The sequence below is a fragment of the Hyla sarda genome, chromosome 5 (genome assembly GCF_029499605.1).
Source record: "Hyla sarda isolate aHylSar1 chromosome 5, aHylSar1.hap1, whole genome shotgun sequence".
Taxonomy (NCBI): Eukaryota; Metazoa; Chordata; class Amphibia; order Anura; family Hylidae; genus Hyla; species Hyla sarda.
The window spans coordinates 353,867,347-353,883,863 of NC_079193.1; the positions used below are offsets into that span (position 1 = coordinate 353,867,347).

Here is a 16,517-nt window from a genome sequence, read left to right on the forward strand (position 1 = left end):
GATGCTATTACATTTTTAGGTGGCCACGTAACAAAGTTGCACTGGACACCGATTGTTATTGCTCAGATTGTTATTATTTTTATTATTATTCCGGCTTTAAATGGTCATATCTGCTGCACTGTTACTCCAGAACACATGTGAATTGGATCTTATGTACTATAAGGGTCATAGGTCACATGGTAAGGCCGCCATCTTGGTTTTTGTGGCAATTTTACACAATATTTCAAAATCTTCTTCTCTACAACCACTAAAGCTACAGATATATAAATGGCTGTATGTGGTGACACTGTTGTGCAGAGTCAGATTTGTTCATTCTAAGACTTTTGGTCACATGGTGTGGCCGCCATATTGAATTGCACAATATTCTACAAACATCTTCTTCTCTGAAACCGTTTGTTAGAATAACGTAGAATTTGGCAGACATGTTCATGGTCACCTCCTGTACCAAGGTTGTTAAAGCTGGTTCATTTGCATAATCAATATGGCCACCGCTCACCAATAAGATTTAGATAACATTAATAATAATGCGCAATTATTTTTAAATGTGTGTAATATCTACAGAGTTAATTAAAAATGTATGTTTCTTTGCACAATGGTTGAGTACTCTATTGCGCTTAAGATTTTTGTAACATAAAGGTCATAGGTCACATGAGCTTGGAGCCATCTTGTTTTAGGTGACAATATTCAGTGCTTTGTGCAAACACATGTATTTCTGAAACCATTAAAGATACAGATGTACAAATAGCCGTGTATGGTTACACTGTGACCTAGACTCATACGTGTTTATTTGACATCATTGAACCATAAGGTTCGGCGGCCATATTGAATAATGTAAATATCAACAAATATTATTTCTATGGGGCTTTATGTGATACGTCTGTAATTACCTCAATGTTAATTCAAATCTCATGACATTTTACCCAAAGATAGAGTCCATTACTATGCATAATCTGTTGTAACATAAAGGTCATAGGTCACATGGTCAGGCAGCCATATTGGTTTGTGTGGCATGTTTTTGCATAATATTGAAACCTCTGCATTTCTGCAAATACTAATAATACAGATTTAAGTATTGTTATATTTGGTTACATTGTGATCTCAATTATGACTTGTTCATTACAAGTCTATTGATCACATGGTTTAGCCGCCATGTTGAATTGCGCAATATTCCATAAACATCTTCTTTTCAGAAACCGTTTGTTAGAATAATGTATAATTTGGCAGACATGTTCATGGTCACCTCCTGTACCAAGGTTGTTAAAACTTGTTAATTTGCATATTCAATATGGCCACCGCTCGCTAATAACATTGAGATAGCATTAATAATTATATGCAATTTAGTTAAATGTGTGTAATATGTAGACTGTCGATCTAAAAGTTACGTTTATTTGCACAATAGTAGTTTACTCACTTTCTGTACTACAATTGATCACCTGATTTGGCGGCCATATTGGATTGTGCAATATTCTGCAAACATAGTTTTCTCTAAAATTACTGGTCAGAACAATGTGAATATTAGCGCACATGTCCAAGATCAGCTTCTCCACCATCAGGGGTCACAGCAATCGTGTGCTATAGCCCGGCTCTGCAGCTTGGCCACCTGTATTGCTGCTTGCAGCTATATTATTTTTATTTTTTAAAGCCTGGATAACCATAATCCAAATCAGATCACAAAATTTGTCCAAACTGGACCCTAGGCTGTACCCAAATGTTCAGACCCCAGACCCAGTAATTCAGACCACAGAAACCAAAATTGAGACACCAGATCCTATAATTTAGATCCCCAGAGAAAATACCATAGTTCAGAACCCAGAGGATCCCAGCTCAGCTCCCTCCTTGAAGAAAGCCTCTGGACATTGCTGTAAGAACTCCCCCACTTCAACCATCTTGAGAATAGGTTCCAAAGTCTCCAGTTGGAATGGAGTTTCTGTCCTGCATGAGCGCCACTGCTCCATTTATTGTCCGCAAGAGGCGCCAGCTCACATAGACAATGCATGGATTCGCTGCGTGCCTCCATGACTGTTGTTCCGTTCAGACAGTTGATTAGAACATCATTTTTCAGATGGTGGGGAGAGGGTCTTACCAGTTGGACCTCTTACATCATACACTTTTCCCTTATTGGTTGTATAAGGGGTACTCTACTCCTAGTCATCTTATCCCCTATCCAAAGCATAGGGGATAAAATGTCTGACTGCTGGGGACCCCTGCAATCTCGTCTGCGACAACCCAGACATCCGGTGCACAGAGCAAACTTCGCTCCATGCCGGAGGACTGGCGATGTGGGGCCGAGGCTCGTGACATCACGGCCACATACCGCTCGTGACATCATGGCCACGCCCCCTCAATGCAAGTCTATGGGAGGAGGCGTGATGGCCGTCATGCCCCCTCCCATAGACTTGCATTGAGGGGGCGAGGCTGTGACGTCATGAGCGGGGCGTGGCCGTGACTTCACAAGCCTCCGGCGCTGCACCCAACACTCTAAACAAATGCCGGGTACAGCATGGAGATCGCGGGGGTTCCCAGCAGCGGGACCCCTGCAATCAGACATCTTATCCCCTATCCTCTGGATAGGGGATAAGATGTCTTAAGGCCAGAGTACCCCTTTAAATATATAAATGGTTATAATAAATATATAATTATATAATAGATATTATATGAGTTCCTTTTATTCCTTGTATGTTTAAAGGGGTGGCCACAGCAGAGACATAGTGGGCATATTACTAGAATGTATAAAAATCAAGGGGTCCAACCACTGTGACTCCCAATGATCACTGGGACAAAGTAGCCGTTGCGCTAGTCTTGTGTCACCCTTGCTACTGTAGGCTTGGCTTATTACATGTGGCTCCATGGTCAGCCACTGACTATAATGATGTGGGAACCACACAAGAGGAGATCTGTTGGTCTAGTTCATACCTTGCATGTTACATTGTGCGATCTCTGCCCTCATCTATTTACCTGGTAAATCCAGCAATGCTCTGTAAGTCTTGAGACATTTCTCTCTGTTATCCCCGGGTTCACAGTGTGTAATTTAATCCGGCCCAAACCCCCAAACTACATGGCAAATGTAAAACAGATTCCCCCACCGCAGTGCACACTGACTGTATAGTTAGATGCTGAGTTACGGCTCTGTATAAATATTCAGGATTTTTATTCTGGCTCTAGGTAATATAATATGAAACCACTTTAAAGCAACCAGCCTGCGTGAAACAGCTTCAGATCTCTGTGGTTGGTGCCAGGTTGTGTTAGCCAGTGGTGCCAGGCACAGAGGAGGACCGCAGTCCGCAGGGATGGCATGCCCTGCCTTTATATTTTACTATTACTTCTAATCAAAGCTCCTTCTATTACTTTACAGAGTCAGAATCAAATAGCACTGCCCTCACATCACTTCTCTTTTACAGAGGTGTTATTAGAAAATATGACTTTTTTCTTCTAGAAACAGCACCACTTTTGTTCATAGGCTGCATATGGTGTTGCAACTTACAGGAAATCTGCAGCCATAGGGAATAAGTGTCTGATAGCAGGGAGTCCGAATGCTGGGACCCCCTGCGATCTCCTGTACGGGGCCCCGGCTCTGCCGCAGTTCTCCAGAGCAGGAGGGAGGTCGGCCACAGCATGACGCGCCCCCTCCATGTATTTCTTTGGGAGAGGCAGAGATGCAGCGTTTGTGCATCCCCACCTCTCCCATAGAGCTGTATGGAGGGGGATTGCCTTTTTTCCCATCCCAGAATTTTCTTCATAAAAAAGCGATAAAAAATTCTGATCCGTGCCAAATTGTTACTGATAAAAAATACAGATCACAGTGCAAAAACATTCTAAGCGTTAGAATAAAGCAATTTTAAAGAAAATCTGTCCCCAGTGTCCCCTGCCCTAACCTGTCAGTACCGACAGGTAGTGCAGGTGACACTGATTACAACGATACTTACCTTGTCCCGTTCCGTGCTGGGGATATCCAGTAACCTTCTCTGTTAAGCTTCAACTCCCGGCCCGGCTTGGGACACGGGCGGAGTTTACTGACGTTACCGCTACTGTTCTCTGCTGCTAGAGAACAGCATCGGTGATGTCTCTAAGCTCCGCCCGTGCCCCAAGCTGGGCCCGGAGTTGAAGCTTAACAGAGAAGGTTACTGGAGATCCCCGGCACAGAACGGGACAGGGTATGTACCGTTGTCATCAGTGTGACCCCTGCACTACCTGTCGGTACCGACAGGTTAGTGCAGGTGACACTGGTGACAGATTTCCTTTAAGCATATTACTTTTTTAAAGTAAAGTTTTTAAGTAGTAAAAAAAATTAAACCGTGTATAATCGTGTGTATTCATATTGACCTACATAATAAATAACTTGCCCACTTGACTATTTAGCCCTTTATGAGCAAAGAAGTCCAGTGGGTGGTCTTACATCTATACTTATAGACACATATAGATTAGGACCGCCCACATGACTACTTAGCCAAGAAAGAGCAGAGATTTACATGAATTAATATGGTAACACCTCATATTTAGGACTTGCCTCTTGACCAAATAAGAAAATGAATGCATACCTTGCTGTACTACTCCATAGCCAGGTGGGCACTCCTTGTGGGGTGAACAGAACTCTACGTCCAGGAAAAAACCATCGATGCACTGACATATCCTGTTGGTGGTGCTACTGCACTCTTGTTTGGAGACCTGCAGCTCCTTACAGATGGTACTGCAGTACTGACAGTCCTTATAAGAGTTCCATTCATTGGTAAAGTAATTGGAAGGGCAGGGGGCACATTCTGTCCTCTTCTCGGCTGTGCAGTCATATCTTACAAAAGTTCCTGGTGGACACTGGTCACACTGCAGCTCGACACGTGTGTAAGGGTCATAGTGAGTATATATTGGTAAATGTCCCAATGTAATACTGACGTGGAAGACCTATAAAAAAAAATCACAAAATGATTGAAATTGTATAACAATGTATTCTAATAGTCTGTGAGATTTCAAAACTTAGCTTTGACTAGACATTGGGAAAGAGGGAAAGATGCTGCAGTGATCCCAAGGACAGAGTAAGGGCTTCCATACTTTGCCTCTAAAAATCTATGTGATCCTACTGTGTCTTTGTATGCTTTTCTGGCATAAAATCCAGGCACTATAGTACAAAAAGCAGATGGATAGGCACAGTGCTGGGACTTGTAGTCCTCCTCAACGGAGATAGCAGCGGAGATTCATACAGCACCTTGCCACAGGCAGTAGGTACACATCTGGCTCCAGGACCAGACCCAATGTCCACAGGTAACAATATCCAATCCAACCAAGAAATAGCATCACTCCCCAGGACCGAAGTACAACCAAAGTGTGTTTATTCACCCATCCAGTACAGAAAATTTTGTGGGAACTGTACACAACATTATTGTCACTATATGGTGTCATTAATGTGAAATTAAGGGGGGTTTTCTGTGCACAATTACTTAATGTTATATGCCTGCCGGTACAGTAGAAACAAAAAAAGACCATATACTCACCTATACCGATCCCCCACCACTTCCATTCTGTAGTCTCTTAGTCCTTACTGCTGTCCTCTTCTTCCTGCTTCCAACTACCTGCTCAGCCATTCACTGGGCTGTACAGAGCAGATCCTGCCCACGGGAGACATCATCGGAAGCAGGAAGAAGAGGACAGCAGCGGGAACCAAAAGACTTCTGAATGGCAAAGGTGGGGGATCAGTAAAGGTGAGTAAGCAGTCTTTTTTTTTTTAACAGCACTAGGAGATATATAACAATAAAATACCTGAAAAATCTCTTTAAAGGGGTACTCCAGCCCTAATACATCTTATCCCAAAGGATAGGGGATAAGATGTATGATTGCGGGGGTCCCACTGCTGGGGACCCCGGCAATCTGTCATTGCGAGCCCACCTTTGTGTGCTCTCCGCAGCACTGGAGGCTCAGAGTGTGTAGCGTGACGACCACGGGGCTGGAGTATCGTGATGTCACGCCCCCTCCCATAGACTTGCATTGAGGGGGCGGAGTGTGATGTCACTATACTCCGGCCCGTGTGACATCACACTTCGCCCCCTCAATGCAAGTCTATGGGAGGGGGCGTGACGTCATGATACTCCAGCCCCGTGGTCATCACGCTACACACTTGGAGCCTCCAGTGCTGTGGAGAGTGCACAAAGGTGGGTGCGCAATGACAGATTGCGGGATCCCCATCTGGCTGCCTGGCCACTGGGTCATTCCCCTGTGGGCATGGTGCCTCGGAGGCAGTGGTCGCCGCCCGGTGTTATGCCAGTATCAACTTAGGGACTCACTCTGACTTGGTGGCCTTGACGTGGCGAGTGGACTTGTACTTTTGTATCAAAATGTATAATAACAACCTGTTAGTTTTTGAAATGATGCTGAGAAGCAAGTAGATCAAAATACAAATGGTGGATGTGCATCTATGTTTCTCTATTTTTGTTATACATCTAATCCCTTATCCTTTGGATAGGGAATAAGACGTATTAGGGCCGGAGTACCCCTTTTAAGAAAACAACATATAAATATGACTAGTAGGTAGACCTTTCTTCACTTGCTCAGGATCGAGTTTGCTATAGTATAGTTTTCACATTGAGAGATATTTATCAAAGGATTTAGACTGGTTTTTCCTGTCTAAAATTGTCGCACAGAAAGTCCCAGTCTAAATATGTGCGACTTTTTCACAACTTTTTCTTTAGAGGATTTTTAGAACACGATTCATTCTAGTCTATTTTAGACGGAAAAATGCATTGGTGCTGAATTTATCAAAAGCGACTTTTCGGCGAAAAGTCGCATCGGCTGAAAGTACGCCGAAATGTCAGACCATGCTGGAGCAGGTTTAAATACAATCTAAAGCATAGATCCCGAAGTCTGTGCACAGAATTTATCAAGAGCCGCGCGCCTTTTGATAAATTAAGTGCACAATAGACCGGCCTAACGCTCTGCAGTTTGGTCTATATTGATGCAGGGAATAGACAACTTTGATAAATTCCCCCCCCATTGAGTGGTAATTCCAATTTTGAACGCCTCTTGAGGTGCCACCACTTTTTAATGTATTTGATAAATTATACCAATATAGGATAAGTATGTCCAGTAAAATACATAATCTGACATCAATAGAATTAAACCTATGCTGGATTAGAGAACATACTGCATTCTTCGAAGTAAGGAGAAAAATCCAAAACAGCTCTGTCTACAGATGTCTATGGTTTGGCTGATATCCCAATATCCCAAGTCATGTTTCAAGGGTCCAAGGGTTTAAATAGTCAGACATTGTCCTACAGTGCAACCATCTATAGGTGGAGTTATTTTTTGCTCTTTTGCATATTTGTCTCCATGGACCAATTCCCTTAAAGGGGTACTCCGGTGGAAAACGTTTTTTTTTTTTTTTTTTTTTTTAATCAACTGGTGCCAGAACGTTAAACAGATTTGTAAATGACTTCTATTAAAAAATCTTAATCCTTACAGTACTTATTAGCTGCTGAATACTACAGAGGAAATTTTTTTCTTTTTGGAACACAGAGCTCTCTGCTGACATCACGACCACAGTGCTCTCTGCTGACATCTCTGTCCATTTTAAGAACTGTCCAGTGCAGCATATGGACAGTTTTTAATATGGACAGAGATGTCAGAAGAGAGCACTGTGCTTGTGATGTCAGCAGAGAGCTCTGTGTTCCGAAAAGAATTTCCTCTGTAGTATTCAGCAGCTAATAAGTACTGGAAGGATTAAGATTTTTTTAATAGAAGTAATATACAAATCTGTTTAACTTTCTGGCACCAGTTGATAAAAAAAAAAAAAAAAAAGTTTTCCACAGGAGTATCCCTTTAAATCTCCCTATCGGCTGAACCTCCAAAAAAAGAATCGGTACCCGTTGTGTGGAAAACATACAGTAGCAATTCTGCTGGCCAGATCACTGACGGTAGAAAGTAAATTACAGAGAATGAATTTCATTTTATGAAGGTCTCTTCTCTACTTGCCTGGAGAGTTAGAAAGTTGAAGTGTCTTTTGTTCTAATGTTATAGAGCACAAAGTAGAAACTTCGATGGCACTCACCTATTAAAATTTAAACTTTATTCTTTCATTTTAAAAGATGCTGGCTCATAGCTGGACAGGAACAAAAACCGCAGCAGCCATGGCTGCTGCGGTTTTTGTTCCTGTCCAGCTATGAGCCAGCATCTTTAAACATGACAGAATAAAGTTTACATTTTAATAGGTGAGTGCCATCGAAGTTTCTACTTTGTGCTCTATTAAATGAAAGCTTTTTTTCTACATTTGATGGGCACTCCTATTGGTATTTCTCAGCTCTCCCCCGCTCACTAGGTAATTTTTACCGTCATTGGGCTGTAATTTGTACCTACTTGGTGGTGCCACCCGCTATTCCTCATTATATGCCATAATACATGTTATGTTTCGGCTGCCTGTTGCTAAATTTACCTACCCTTTCCAATAATTTATGTAAAGAGGAAGTTCTGCTGCTCTCTAGATGTGAATGGATCCCATGGGGTGTGCATATATGATTAAATGTGGTTACAGGCAGGTAGTGCAAGGGCGACACTGATTATAACGATACCTACCTACCCCTGATCCGAGGTCCTGTTCTTCTCTTATCTCCTTTACTCCAAGTGAAGACTTGGTGCACGGCAGGAGCAGGGGACCATCAGAGAAGCAGCAGCGGTGACATCAGTGTGCTCCTGTAGCCCCAACTGTGCTCCAAGCCTGCCGCCAGATTAAAGAACATAGCAGATGAACGGGACCACGGATCGGTATCATTATAAACAGTGCCAACCCGCACCAACAGGTTAGTGTCGGTGTCACTGATGACAGTTTGCCTCCTGTACAATACAGAGCCACAATTCAACCATTTTCATGACTCACCTCTATTGTGTATATATATATATATATATATATATATATATATATATATATATAAATAATATATATGTGTGTGTATATATATATATATATATATATATATATAATGTTACTTTATAAAATGGTAAAGTCTGGAAGAGACCAGTTTGTCAATGCATCAGAGCTGAGCCATTTGGCCATTGTAACAATTGCTCATTGCAACAATTAAAGGGGTACTTCAGTGGAAAACTATTTTTTTTAAATCAACTGGTGCCAGAAAGTTAAACAGATCTGTAAATCACTTCTATTTAAAAATCTTAATCCTTCCAGTATTTATTAGCAGCTGTATGCTACAGAGGAAATTCTTTTCTTTTTGAATTTATTTTTTGTCTTGTCCACAGTGCTCTCTGCTGACACCTCTGTCCGTATCAGATCAGGTGTCAGCAGAGATTACTGTGGACAAGACAAAAAAGAAATAAGAAATTCAAAAAGAAAAGAATTTCCACTGTAGTATACAGCTGCTAATACGTACTGGAAGGACAAATATTTTTTTAATAGAAGTAATTTACAAATCTGTTTAACTTTCTGGCACCAGTTGATTTAAAAAAAAATGTTCTACCGGAGTACCCCTTTAAAGCCAGGCAGTGTGGAGCACAGACTGTTCTAAATTTGAGAGCAAAGAGGGAGTATGGTGAAAATTAGCTTGTGAGGATAAGTGGTACAAGGGCCTCACAGCTTTAAGACTAATATTTTAGTGGCCTTTTAGCCAGGCCTAGTACATTGCATCATGGTCAGCGTGTCACAGATTGAACAGATCTGCACCAGGTAGATGGGAATTGTAGTAGAAAAAGGACCAAATACAAAAATAAAACAGTAAGACAAGCAGATAAACTTTTATCTGTATACGGTTTGAAAAATTATGTCCGGTTGCATCCGTTTTTTAAGAAAAAAAAACAGTTTTTAACTTTTCACTCTATGAAAAGTTTCACTTGTTTGATTGAAATTCCAAGAAAAAAACTGTGCAAAGCCAAAAACCGTATAGTGAAAACCAGATATAACTGTACGCACATACGGTTCTGTACGGTTCCAATTGACCCCCAATGTTAAAAAAAAAAAAAAACATATATGGTTAAATACGTTTTTTCACCCGGACCAAAAAACATGGTAGGCAACGGTTTTCTGTCGGGAAAAAAATATATAAAAAAACGTATGGTTTGAAATATGGAGACAACCGTATACATTATGGTGCATACAGTTGTGAATGTGAAGTCTATGGGCATGGTTTTCTGTACAGTTACATACATTTTTTTTAAAAACAAAACCGTATGCCAAAACCGTATAGCAAAGTCGTGGTCTGAACCCACGCTTACGCCTACCTGAACCAGTTTTTCGCCATCTTGGCAGTGTTACCGTGTTTCTCCAAGTATATAGCATTGTGGGACATGTATCAAGGATTTCCCCCCTGTTTTGTGTAAAAATTTTTGCGCAAAATTTTGTGCAAGCTTTTTTTTGCATACATTCTGTTGGAGCATTTCCTCCAGATGTGTAGGTTTCGGTGTAATCTTGGGGTGACATATTTAGTACGCACAAATTTATTAACTGCGTATATTTCATTTACCCGCAGAAATTTTGCGCAATGACCATATTTTTAACGCAAATATAAGCCATCTTGGACTGCACGTAGCAAGATGCTCTAAATCATCGATTTCATTTTTCAAAGAGTGGAGGAATGAGGAGATGACTATATTTGCCGGTAATTTAGGAAACTCATTGCGCATATTTAGCGCATGATTTAGAATTCGGCAAAAGGGGTACACTGCTTCTACCATACACAAATAATGATATGATATGATAATGATACAGGTCCCCCATTGTCTCTGGCTCTACTTTCATACTACTATCAGGGGTACCCAACCACCCAAGAGAGGACGTGCACACACAAAGGGAACGTCGCAGGGGACTACTATCACCATCATCCTAGTGTATCCCCTCATCACTGTGCGTGGGAAGTCTAATGGAATTCTCCAGTCATCCAGTCACTGTGACCTTTTTAAACCAACCAGTGACCAGACCTCGACCTCTCGTGGACAATTAGGCTAGGTTCACACTGCAGAATCTCTGGGCAGAATTTCTGCCGGATATTTAGCCGGCGGCACTAATACCAAACGGCCTGCATTGGCATCCCCATAGACGGCAATGCATTTGTGGGTGGATCTTTTGGGAGATCTGCTCAGAAATGCATTGACATCTATTGGGACAGCAATGCAGTCCACGCGGTCCTAGTGCCGCCGGCTTGATCTCCAGCAGAAATTCTGCCCAGAAATTCCACAGTGTGAACCCAGCCTTACCCTCAGTATTTCGGCAACCCCACTGGGCCTCCAGTTTGGCACAATCTCATGTGGGCTGCTACACTTTCACCTAGTTTAGGTTGTTGGAAAGTACAAACCTTGGTTTTACTGTATTTTGCATTTTGCCATTATTGGTTATATGTAAAAAATAATAATTGTGAGTAAACATTATGTTATTCAAAATATTCATATCGGAGCGGGCGGCGAGGGTCGTGATGTCATGACCACGCCCCTCATGACATCACACCACACCAGATTAATGCTGCCTGGAAGACGGAGCACTTTCTTAATGATGCCCCCCCGACAGTTCCCCCACATTAGGTGCAGTATAGTTCCCCCACATTAGGTGCAGTATAGTTCTCCCCACATTAGGTGCAGTATAGTTCCCCCACATTAGGTGCAGTATAGTTCCCCCACATTAGGTACAGTATAGTTCCCCCACATTAGGTGCAGTATAGTTCCCCCACATTAGGTGCAGTATAGTTCCCCCACATTAGGTGCAGTATAGTTCCCCCACATTAGGTGCAGTATAGTTCCCCATATTAGGTGCAGTATAGTTCTCCCCACATTAGGTGCAGTATAGTTCCCCCACATTAGGTGCAGTATAGTTCCCCCACATTAGGTGCAGTATAGTTCCCCACATTAGGTGCAGTATAGTTGTTCTCCATATTAGGTGCAGTATAGTTCCCCACATTAGGTGCAGTATAGTTGTTCTCCATATTAGGTGCAGTATAGTCCCCCACATTAGGCTGGCAGTATAGTTCCCCCACATTAGGTGCAGTATAGTTCCCTCACAGACATACAGCTTTCAGCCATATACAGTGTATGGCTGGAGGCTGTATGCCTGTTTACTGCCCCACTTCAGTGTTCCGACCACCACTCCTCCGGTCCGGGCTCACGATCTACTGCTATGGCCTATGGGCCATAGCATTAGGTCTCGGGACCGGAGGTCGGAACACTGAAGATGACGTGCCGCTGGTAACTTACCATGCGTACGCGTCATCCTCGATGCTCCGCTCTGCTCTGTTACTATGGGTGCACGGGACGTCAGTGACGTCCCTGCATGCACTACCTCCCGGCGGCCCCTGCATTTTTAAAGTTAACATGGGGACCGCCGCAGAGAGGTAACTGCCGGAACAACCTTGTGTCCTGAAAAGATTTATCAGGACACAGGGATGTCCCGAATGTGACAGGGTCCCCCTGCAGGCACGGGGCCCGGAGCAGGCGCTCCAAGAGCACCAATGATGATCCAGCCCTGGTCACGACCCCTGTTGCCGGCACCCAGTGTTCTAAACGAACTCTGGGTGCGGGACCCCCATGATCAGACATGTTATCCCCTATCCTTTGGATAGGGGATAAGATGTCTAGGGATGGAGTATCCCTTTAAGACATGAACAACAAACTGAAGGTTGTTACATACTTTCCATGCATTCTACTGATCCTTGAAATAGCTTCTCTGATCCTTCACCCAGGATTTTATTTGATGTTAATGTAGGCAGCCTGCCCTGTCTCTAAGAAGATCAGTGTGTTCCTCAGACAGTAAACAAATCTACATCAGATGCTTACAAGGAGCCGTCTGAAATTCTATTTTCCAGAAAGACTCTGGTCTGAGTCTTGTATATGAGGAATGCAGAGACTTCCATGTACAGTAGGTACAGATTAGTTATACCATAGAATAGCTGATAGATTAGAGGAGCTCTGACCTCTGGGACCCCATTGATCATAGAATGGTGAACGCCAGTCCCTCACTAGTGCTTACCAGGACATTCAAGGGACAGAGGGTTAAAGGGGTACTCCCCTTTAAATCAACTGGTGCAAGAAAGATAAACAGATTTGTAAATCACTTCTATTAAAAAATCATAATCCTTCCAGTACTTTTTAGGGGCTGTATACTAAAGAGAAATCCAAAAAATAAATGCATTTCCTCTGATGTCATGACCACAGTGCTCTCTGCTGACCTCTGCTGTCCATTTTAGGAACTGTCCAGAGCAGGAGAAAATCCCCATAGCAAACATATGCTGCTCTGGACAGTACCTAAAATGGACAGCAGAGGTCAGCAGAGAGCCCTGTGGTCATGACATCAGAGGAAATGCATTTTTTTTGGGGATTTCTCTTTAGTATACAGCCCCTAAAAAGTACTGGAAGGATTAAGATTTTTAATAGAAGTGATATACAAATCTGTTTAACTTTCTTGCACCAGTTGATTTAAAAAATAAAAAATAAATTCCGGTGGGAAAAAAATTTCATTTATTTATTTATTTTCAAATCAACTGGTGCCAGAAAGTTAGGGTGCGTTCCCACTGAGCAAATCAAGAGGAATTCACGCAGTTCCTAAAATGGACAGAGATGTCAGCAGAGAGCACTGTGCTCGTGATGTCAGCAGAGAGCTCTCTGTTCCAAAAAGAAAATAATTTCCTCTGTAGTATTCAGCAGCTAATAAGTATTAGAAGGATTAAGATATTTTTAATAGAAGTAATTTACAAATTACCATAGTAGCCAATGGGAGAAAACGTGGCTGCGCACCTTCCTATATAGCACCTGTTGAGCCACGTGTATGGCGGCGTGTCCTTTAAGCAGTCCTGGATAATGATGTAGCTACTAGGTATCGTGCTCAACGCTATAAGCAGTTCAATGTATAGTGTTCTATAGATAGCAAGAAAAGAGCGGAGCACTGACCGTGTTTGTAGCAGATGCCTTAATTCCGTCATGTAGAAACTTGACATGCAGGGGTGCGGGGAGACTGGGAGCACTTCAGGTGACGAGGCCGTATCGCGCGCATAAGGCAACACCGGTACATATGATACACAAGGTAAGTTAAAAGCATACTAAAAAAGGCCGTGAGCGAATAGGATCAGGACAATGCAAAGGGGTAACAAAAATATACTCATATCATAATGGTCATTTAACCCCATGACGCCCATAGCGTCCGTGCGCATGATCCAGCGCGACTCTTTAATCATTAATGTTTTGTGCCTGTCCTGATTATTAGTGTTGCTCGCGAATATTCGCAATGCGAATTTTATTCGCGAATATAGCATATTCGCGAATATTCGCGAATATAGTACTTTATATTCGTAATTACGAATATTCGGTTTTTTTTTGTTTGTTTTTTTTCCACAGTACACATCACAGTGATCATCCCTCTCTGCTTCCAGCTTGTGTGGTGTAAAGAAAGCTCTAATACTACTGTGTGAGACTGGTGTGCGAATTTTCGCATATGCGAAAATTTGCATATGCTAATTTTCGCATTTGCGAATTGTCGCTTATGCTACTTTTTGTATGCGCTCATTTTCGCATACGCGCCTTTGCGAAAATAAAATGAGAATATTACGAATATGCGAATATTCGCGAATATATGACGAATATTCGTCCATATATTCGTGAATATTCGCGAATTCGAATATGGCCTATGCCGCTCAACACTACTGATTATCTGTACTTTGTTCTACTCTTTCTAATGCTGAGAAATGGATGGCTTTAGGGTTCCCTTGATGGCTATCGTGCATGTGGGTAATGAACCGCATGGATCCATGTTTTGTTACTAGGGAACTAATATGTTCCCTTATTCTGTGAAATAGGGGTCTTTTGGTCTTACCTATGTAGTAGTGGTCGCGTGTGCATTTCAGGCAGTATACTACATGGGTAGATCTACATGTTATGTACTGATTAACTTTCACTGTATACCCTCCTAATTGTATTTCTTTTGCTTGGGCATTGTACTGACAAAAGGAGCATGACCCACATTTAAAATTTCCAATGGGTCTTGTATCAGTGAGCCAGTTAGTCGAAATTGATTTGGATACTTTACTGTGAGTTGACTTCACGAAGTCAGAGATGGTTCTGTTTTTTTTGTATGTAGTAACAGGTTTTTGTTCTGCTATTGTTTTTAGATCCTCATCTCTTTGGATCACATACCAATTGTTGTATATGGCTTGCTTAGTATGATTGTTCAAGAGTGAGTTCTTAAATGCAAAAAAGGATCTTTGTTAATGGGTGATGGATCTTTTTTTTATTTTCAAACAATGTATGTCTAGGGACTGTATGAATGCGTTCTCTGGCGTGTGTGATGACATGTGGGGGATAGCCTCTCTGTAAAAAGCGTGTGCCTAGTTCGTCCAGTTGCTGATCAAGGATGGTAGGATCATTATTAATGCATTTTAACCTTATCATTTGCCCAAAAGGGATGCTGTTTTTCAACTGTTTTGGATGTGATGACTAATAGTAATGTGTTTCTGGATATATTTACCTGTGGTGATAATAGTATTATCGTGAATAGTAACTAATACATCCAGGAATTCTAGAGAATTGCCTCCAAATTGAGCTGTAAATAACATATTAGCATTGTTACTTGTATTTAAATACTCAATGAATTGTGTAAATTCTGTGGGAGTTCCATCCCACACTATAAAAATATCGTCTACAAAACGAAATAGGAGTTTAATATTTTTCACAAAGGGGTTATTGTATGAAAAGATATAGTTACGTTCAAAAATACATTAAAAAATGTTGGCGTAAGCACATGAGATGGGAGTCCCCATGGCTGTACCAAGTGTTTGTATATACCATTGGGAGTTGTACTGAAAAATATTGTTGGTGAGGACCAATTGGAGGGAGTCTGTGACAAACTGTATAAATGTGTCTGATTTGTTTGTGCTATGGAGGAACTCCGAGACAGCCTGCACACCCGCATTGTGTGGAATGCGGGTGTACAGGCTCTCTACGTCCACTGGACAGAGTGAGTATCCGTCCTGCCAGGCAAAACTGTCCAATGCCTTGATAAGGTCCCCGGTATCATGCAGGAACGTGGGTATTTGGGGTAGGAGTGGGGAGAGTAACCAATCCAGAAAACTGGATAGGTACTCAGTAGGTGCTCCTATGCCCACAACTATAGGGCGTCCTGGTGGGGGGATGCGGTTTTTGTGAATTTTAGGCACAAGATACCATCTTGGATTTTTTGGGGACGTGGGCAACAACTTCTCTGCTATTTTAATGTTTAGCATATTTTTGTCAACATAGGTAGGTAAATGTGTTCTCAATTTGTTCATAACTTTGGGGACGGGGTTATATGAGAGCTTCTCATATGTGTCATTTTGATTTAGTAATTTTTCTGCTTCTCCCTCATAATCCTTGGTTTTCCAAACTACAACTGAACCCCCCTTGTCAGATTTTGATACTGTAAGGTCTTTCCTCCTTGCCAATTCCTGTAACCTCCTCATGTCATTTATGGGTCTAAAACCCAATGGACTGATCGTGTACTGTATTTCACCCTCTTTCTTAGGTCTTGAAGACGTGATATTTTTATTTTTAGTGATTGCAAAGTGTTTTTTTTAAGGAAAGTTTACGTG

At 42.0% G+C, this 16,517-nt stretch overlaps 2 protein-coding genes across 2 annotated transcripts in view; one reads left to right on the top strand and one right to left on the bottom strand.

Annotated features, from left to right (window-relative positions):
* COLEC10 (collectin subfamily member 10) overlaps positions 1 to 16,517 on the top strand; it is a 205,677-nt gene that overhangs the window by 18,483 nt on the left and 170,677 nt on the right. The window lies entirely within an intron of this gene.
* Positions 1 to 16,517, bottom strand: part of TNFRSF11B (TNF receptor superfamily member 11b) — a 31,539-nt gene that overhangs the window by 8,089 nt on the left and 6,933 nt on the right. The window contains exon 2 of the mRNA XM_056522649.1: positions 4,536 to 4,893. Within this exon, the coding sequence (XP_056378624.1) occupies positions 4,536 to 4,893 (358 nt within the window). The remainder of the gene's footprint in view (positions 1 to 4,535; positions 4,894 to 16,517) is intronic.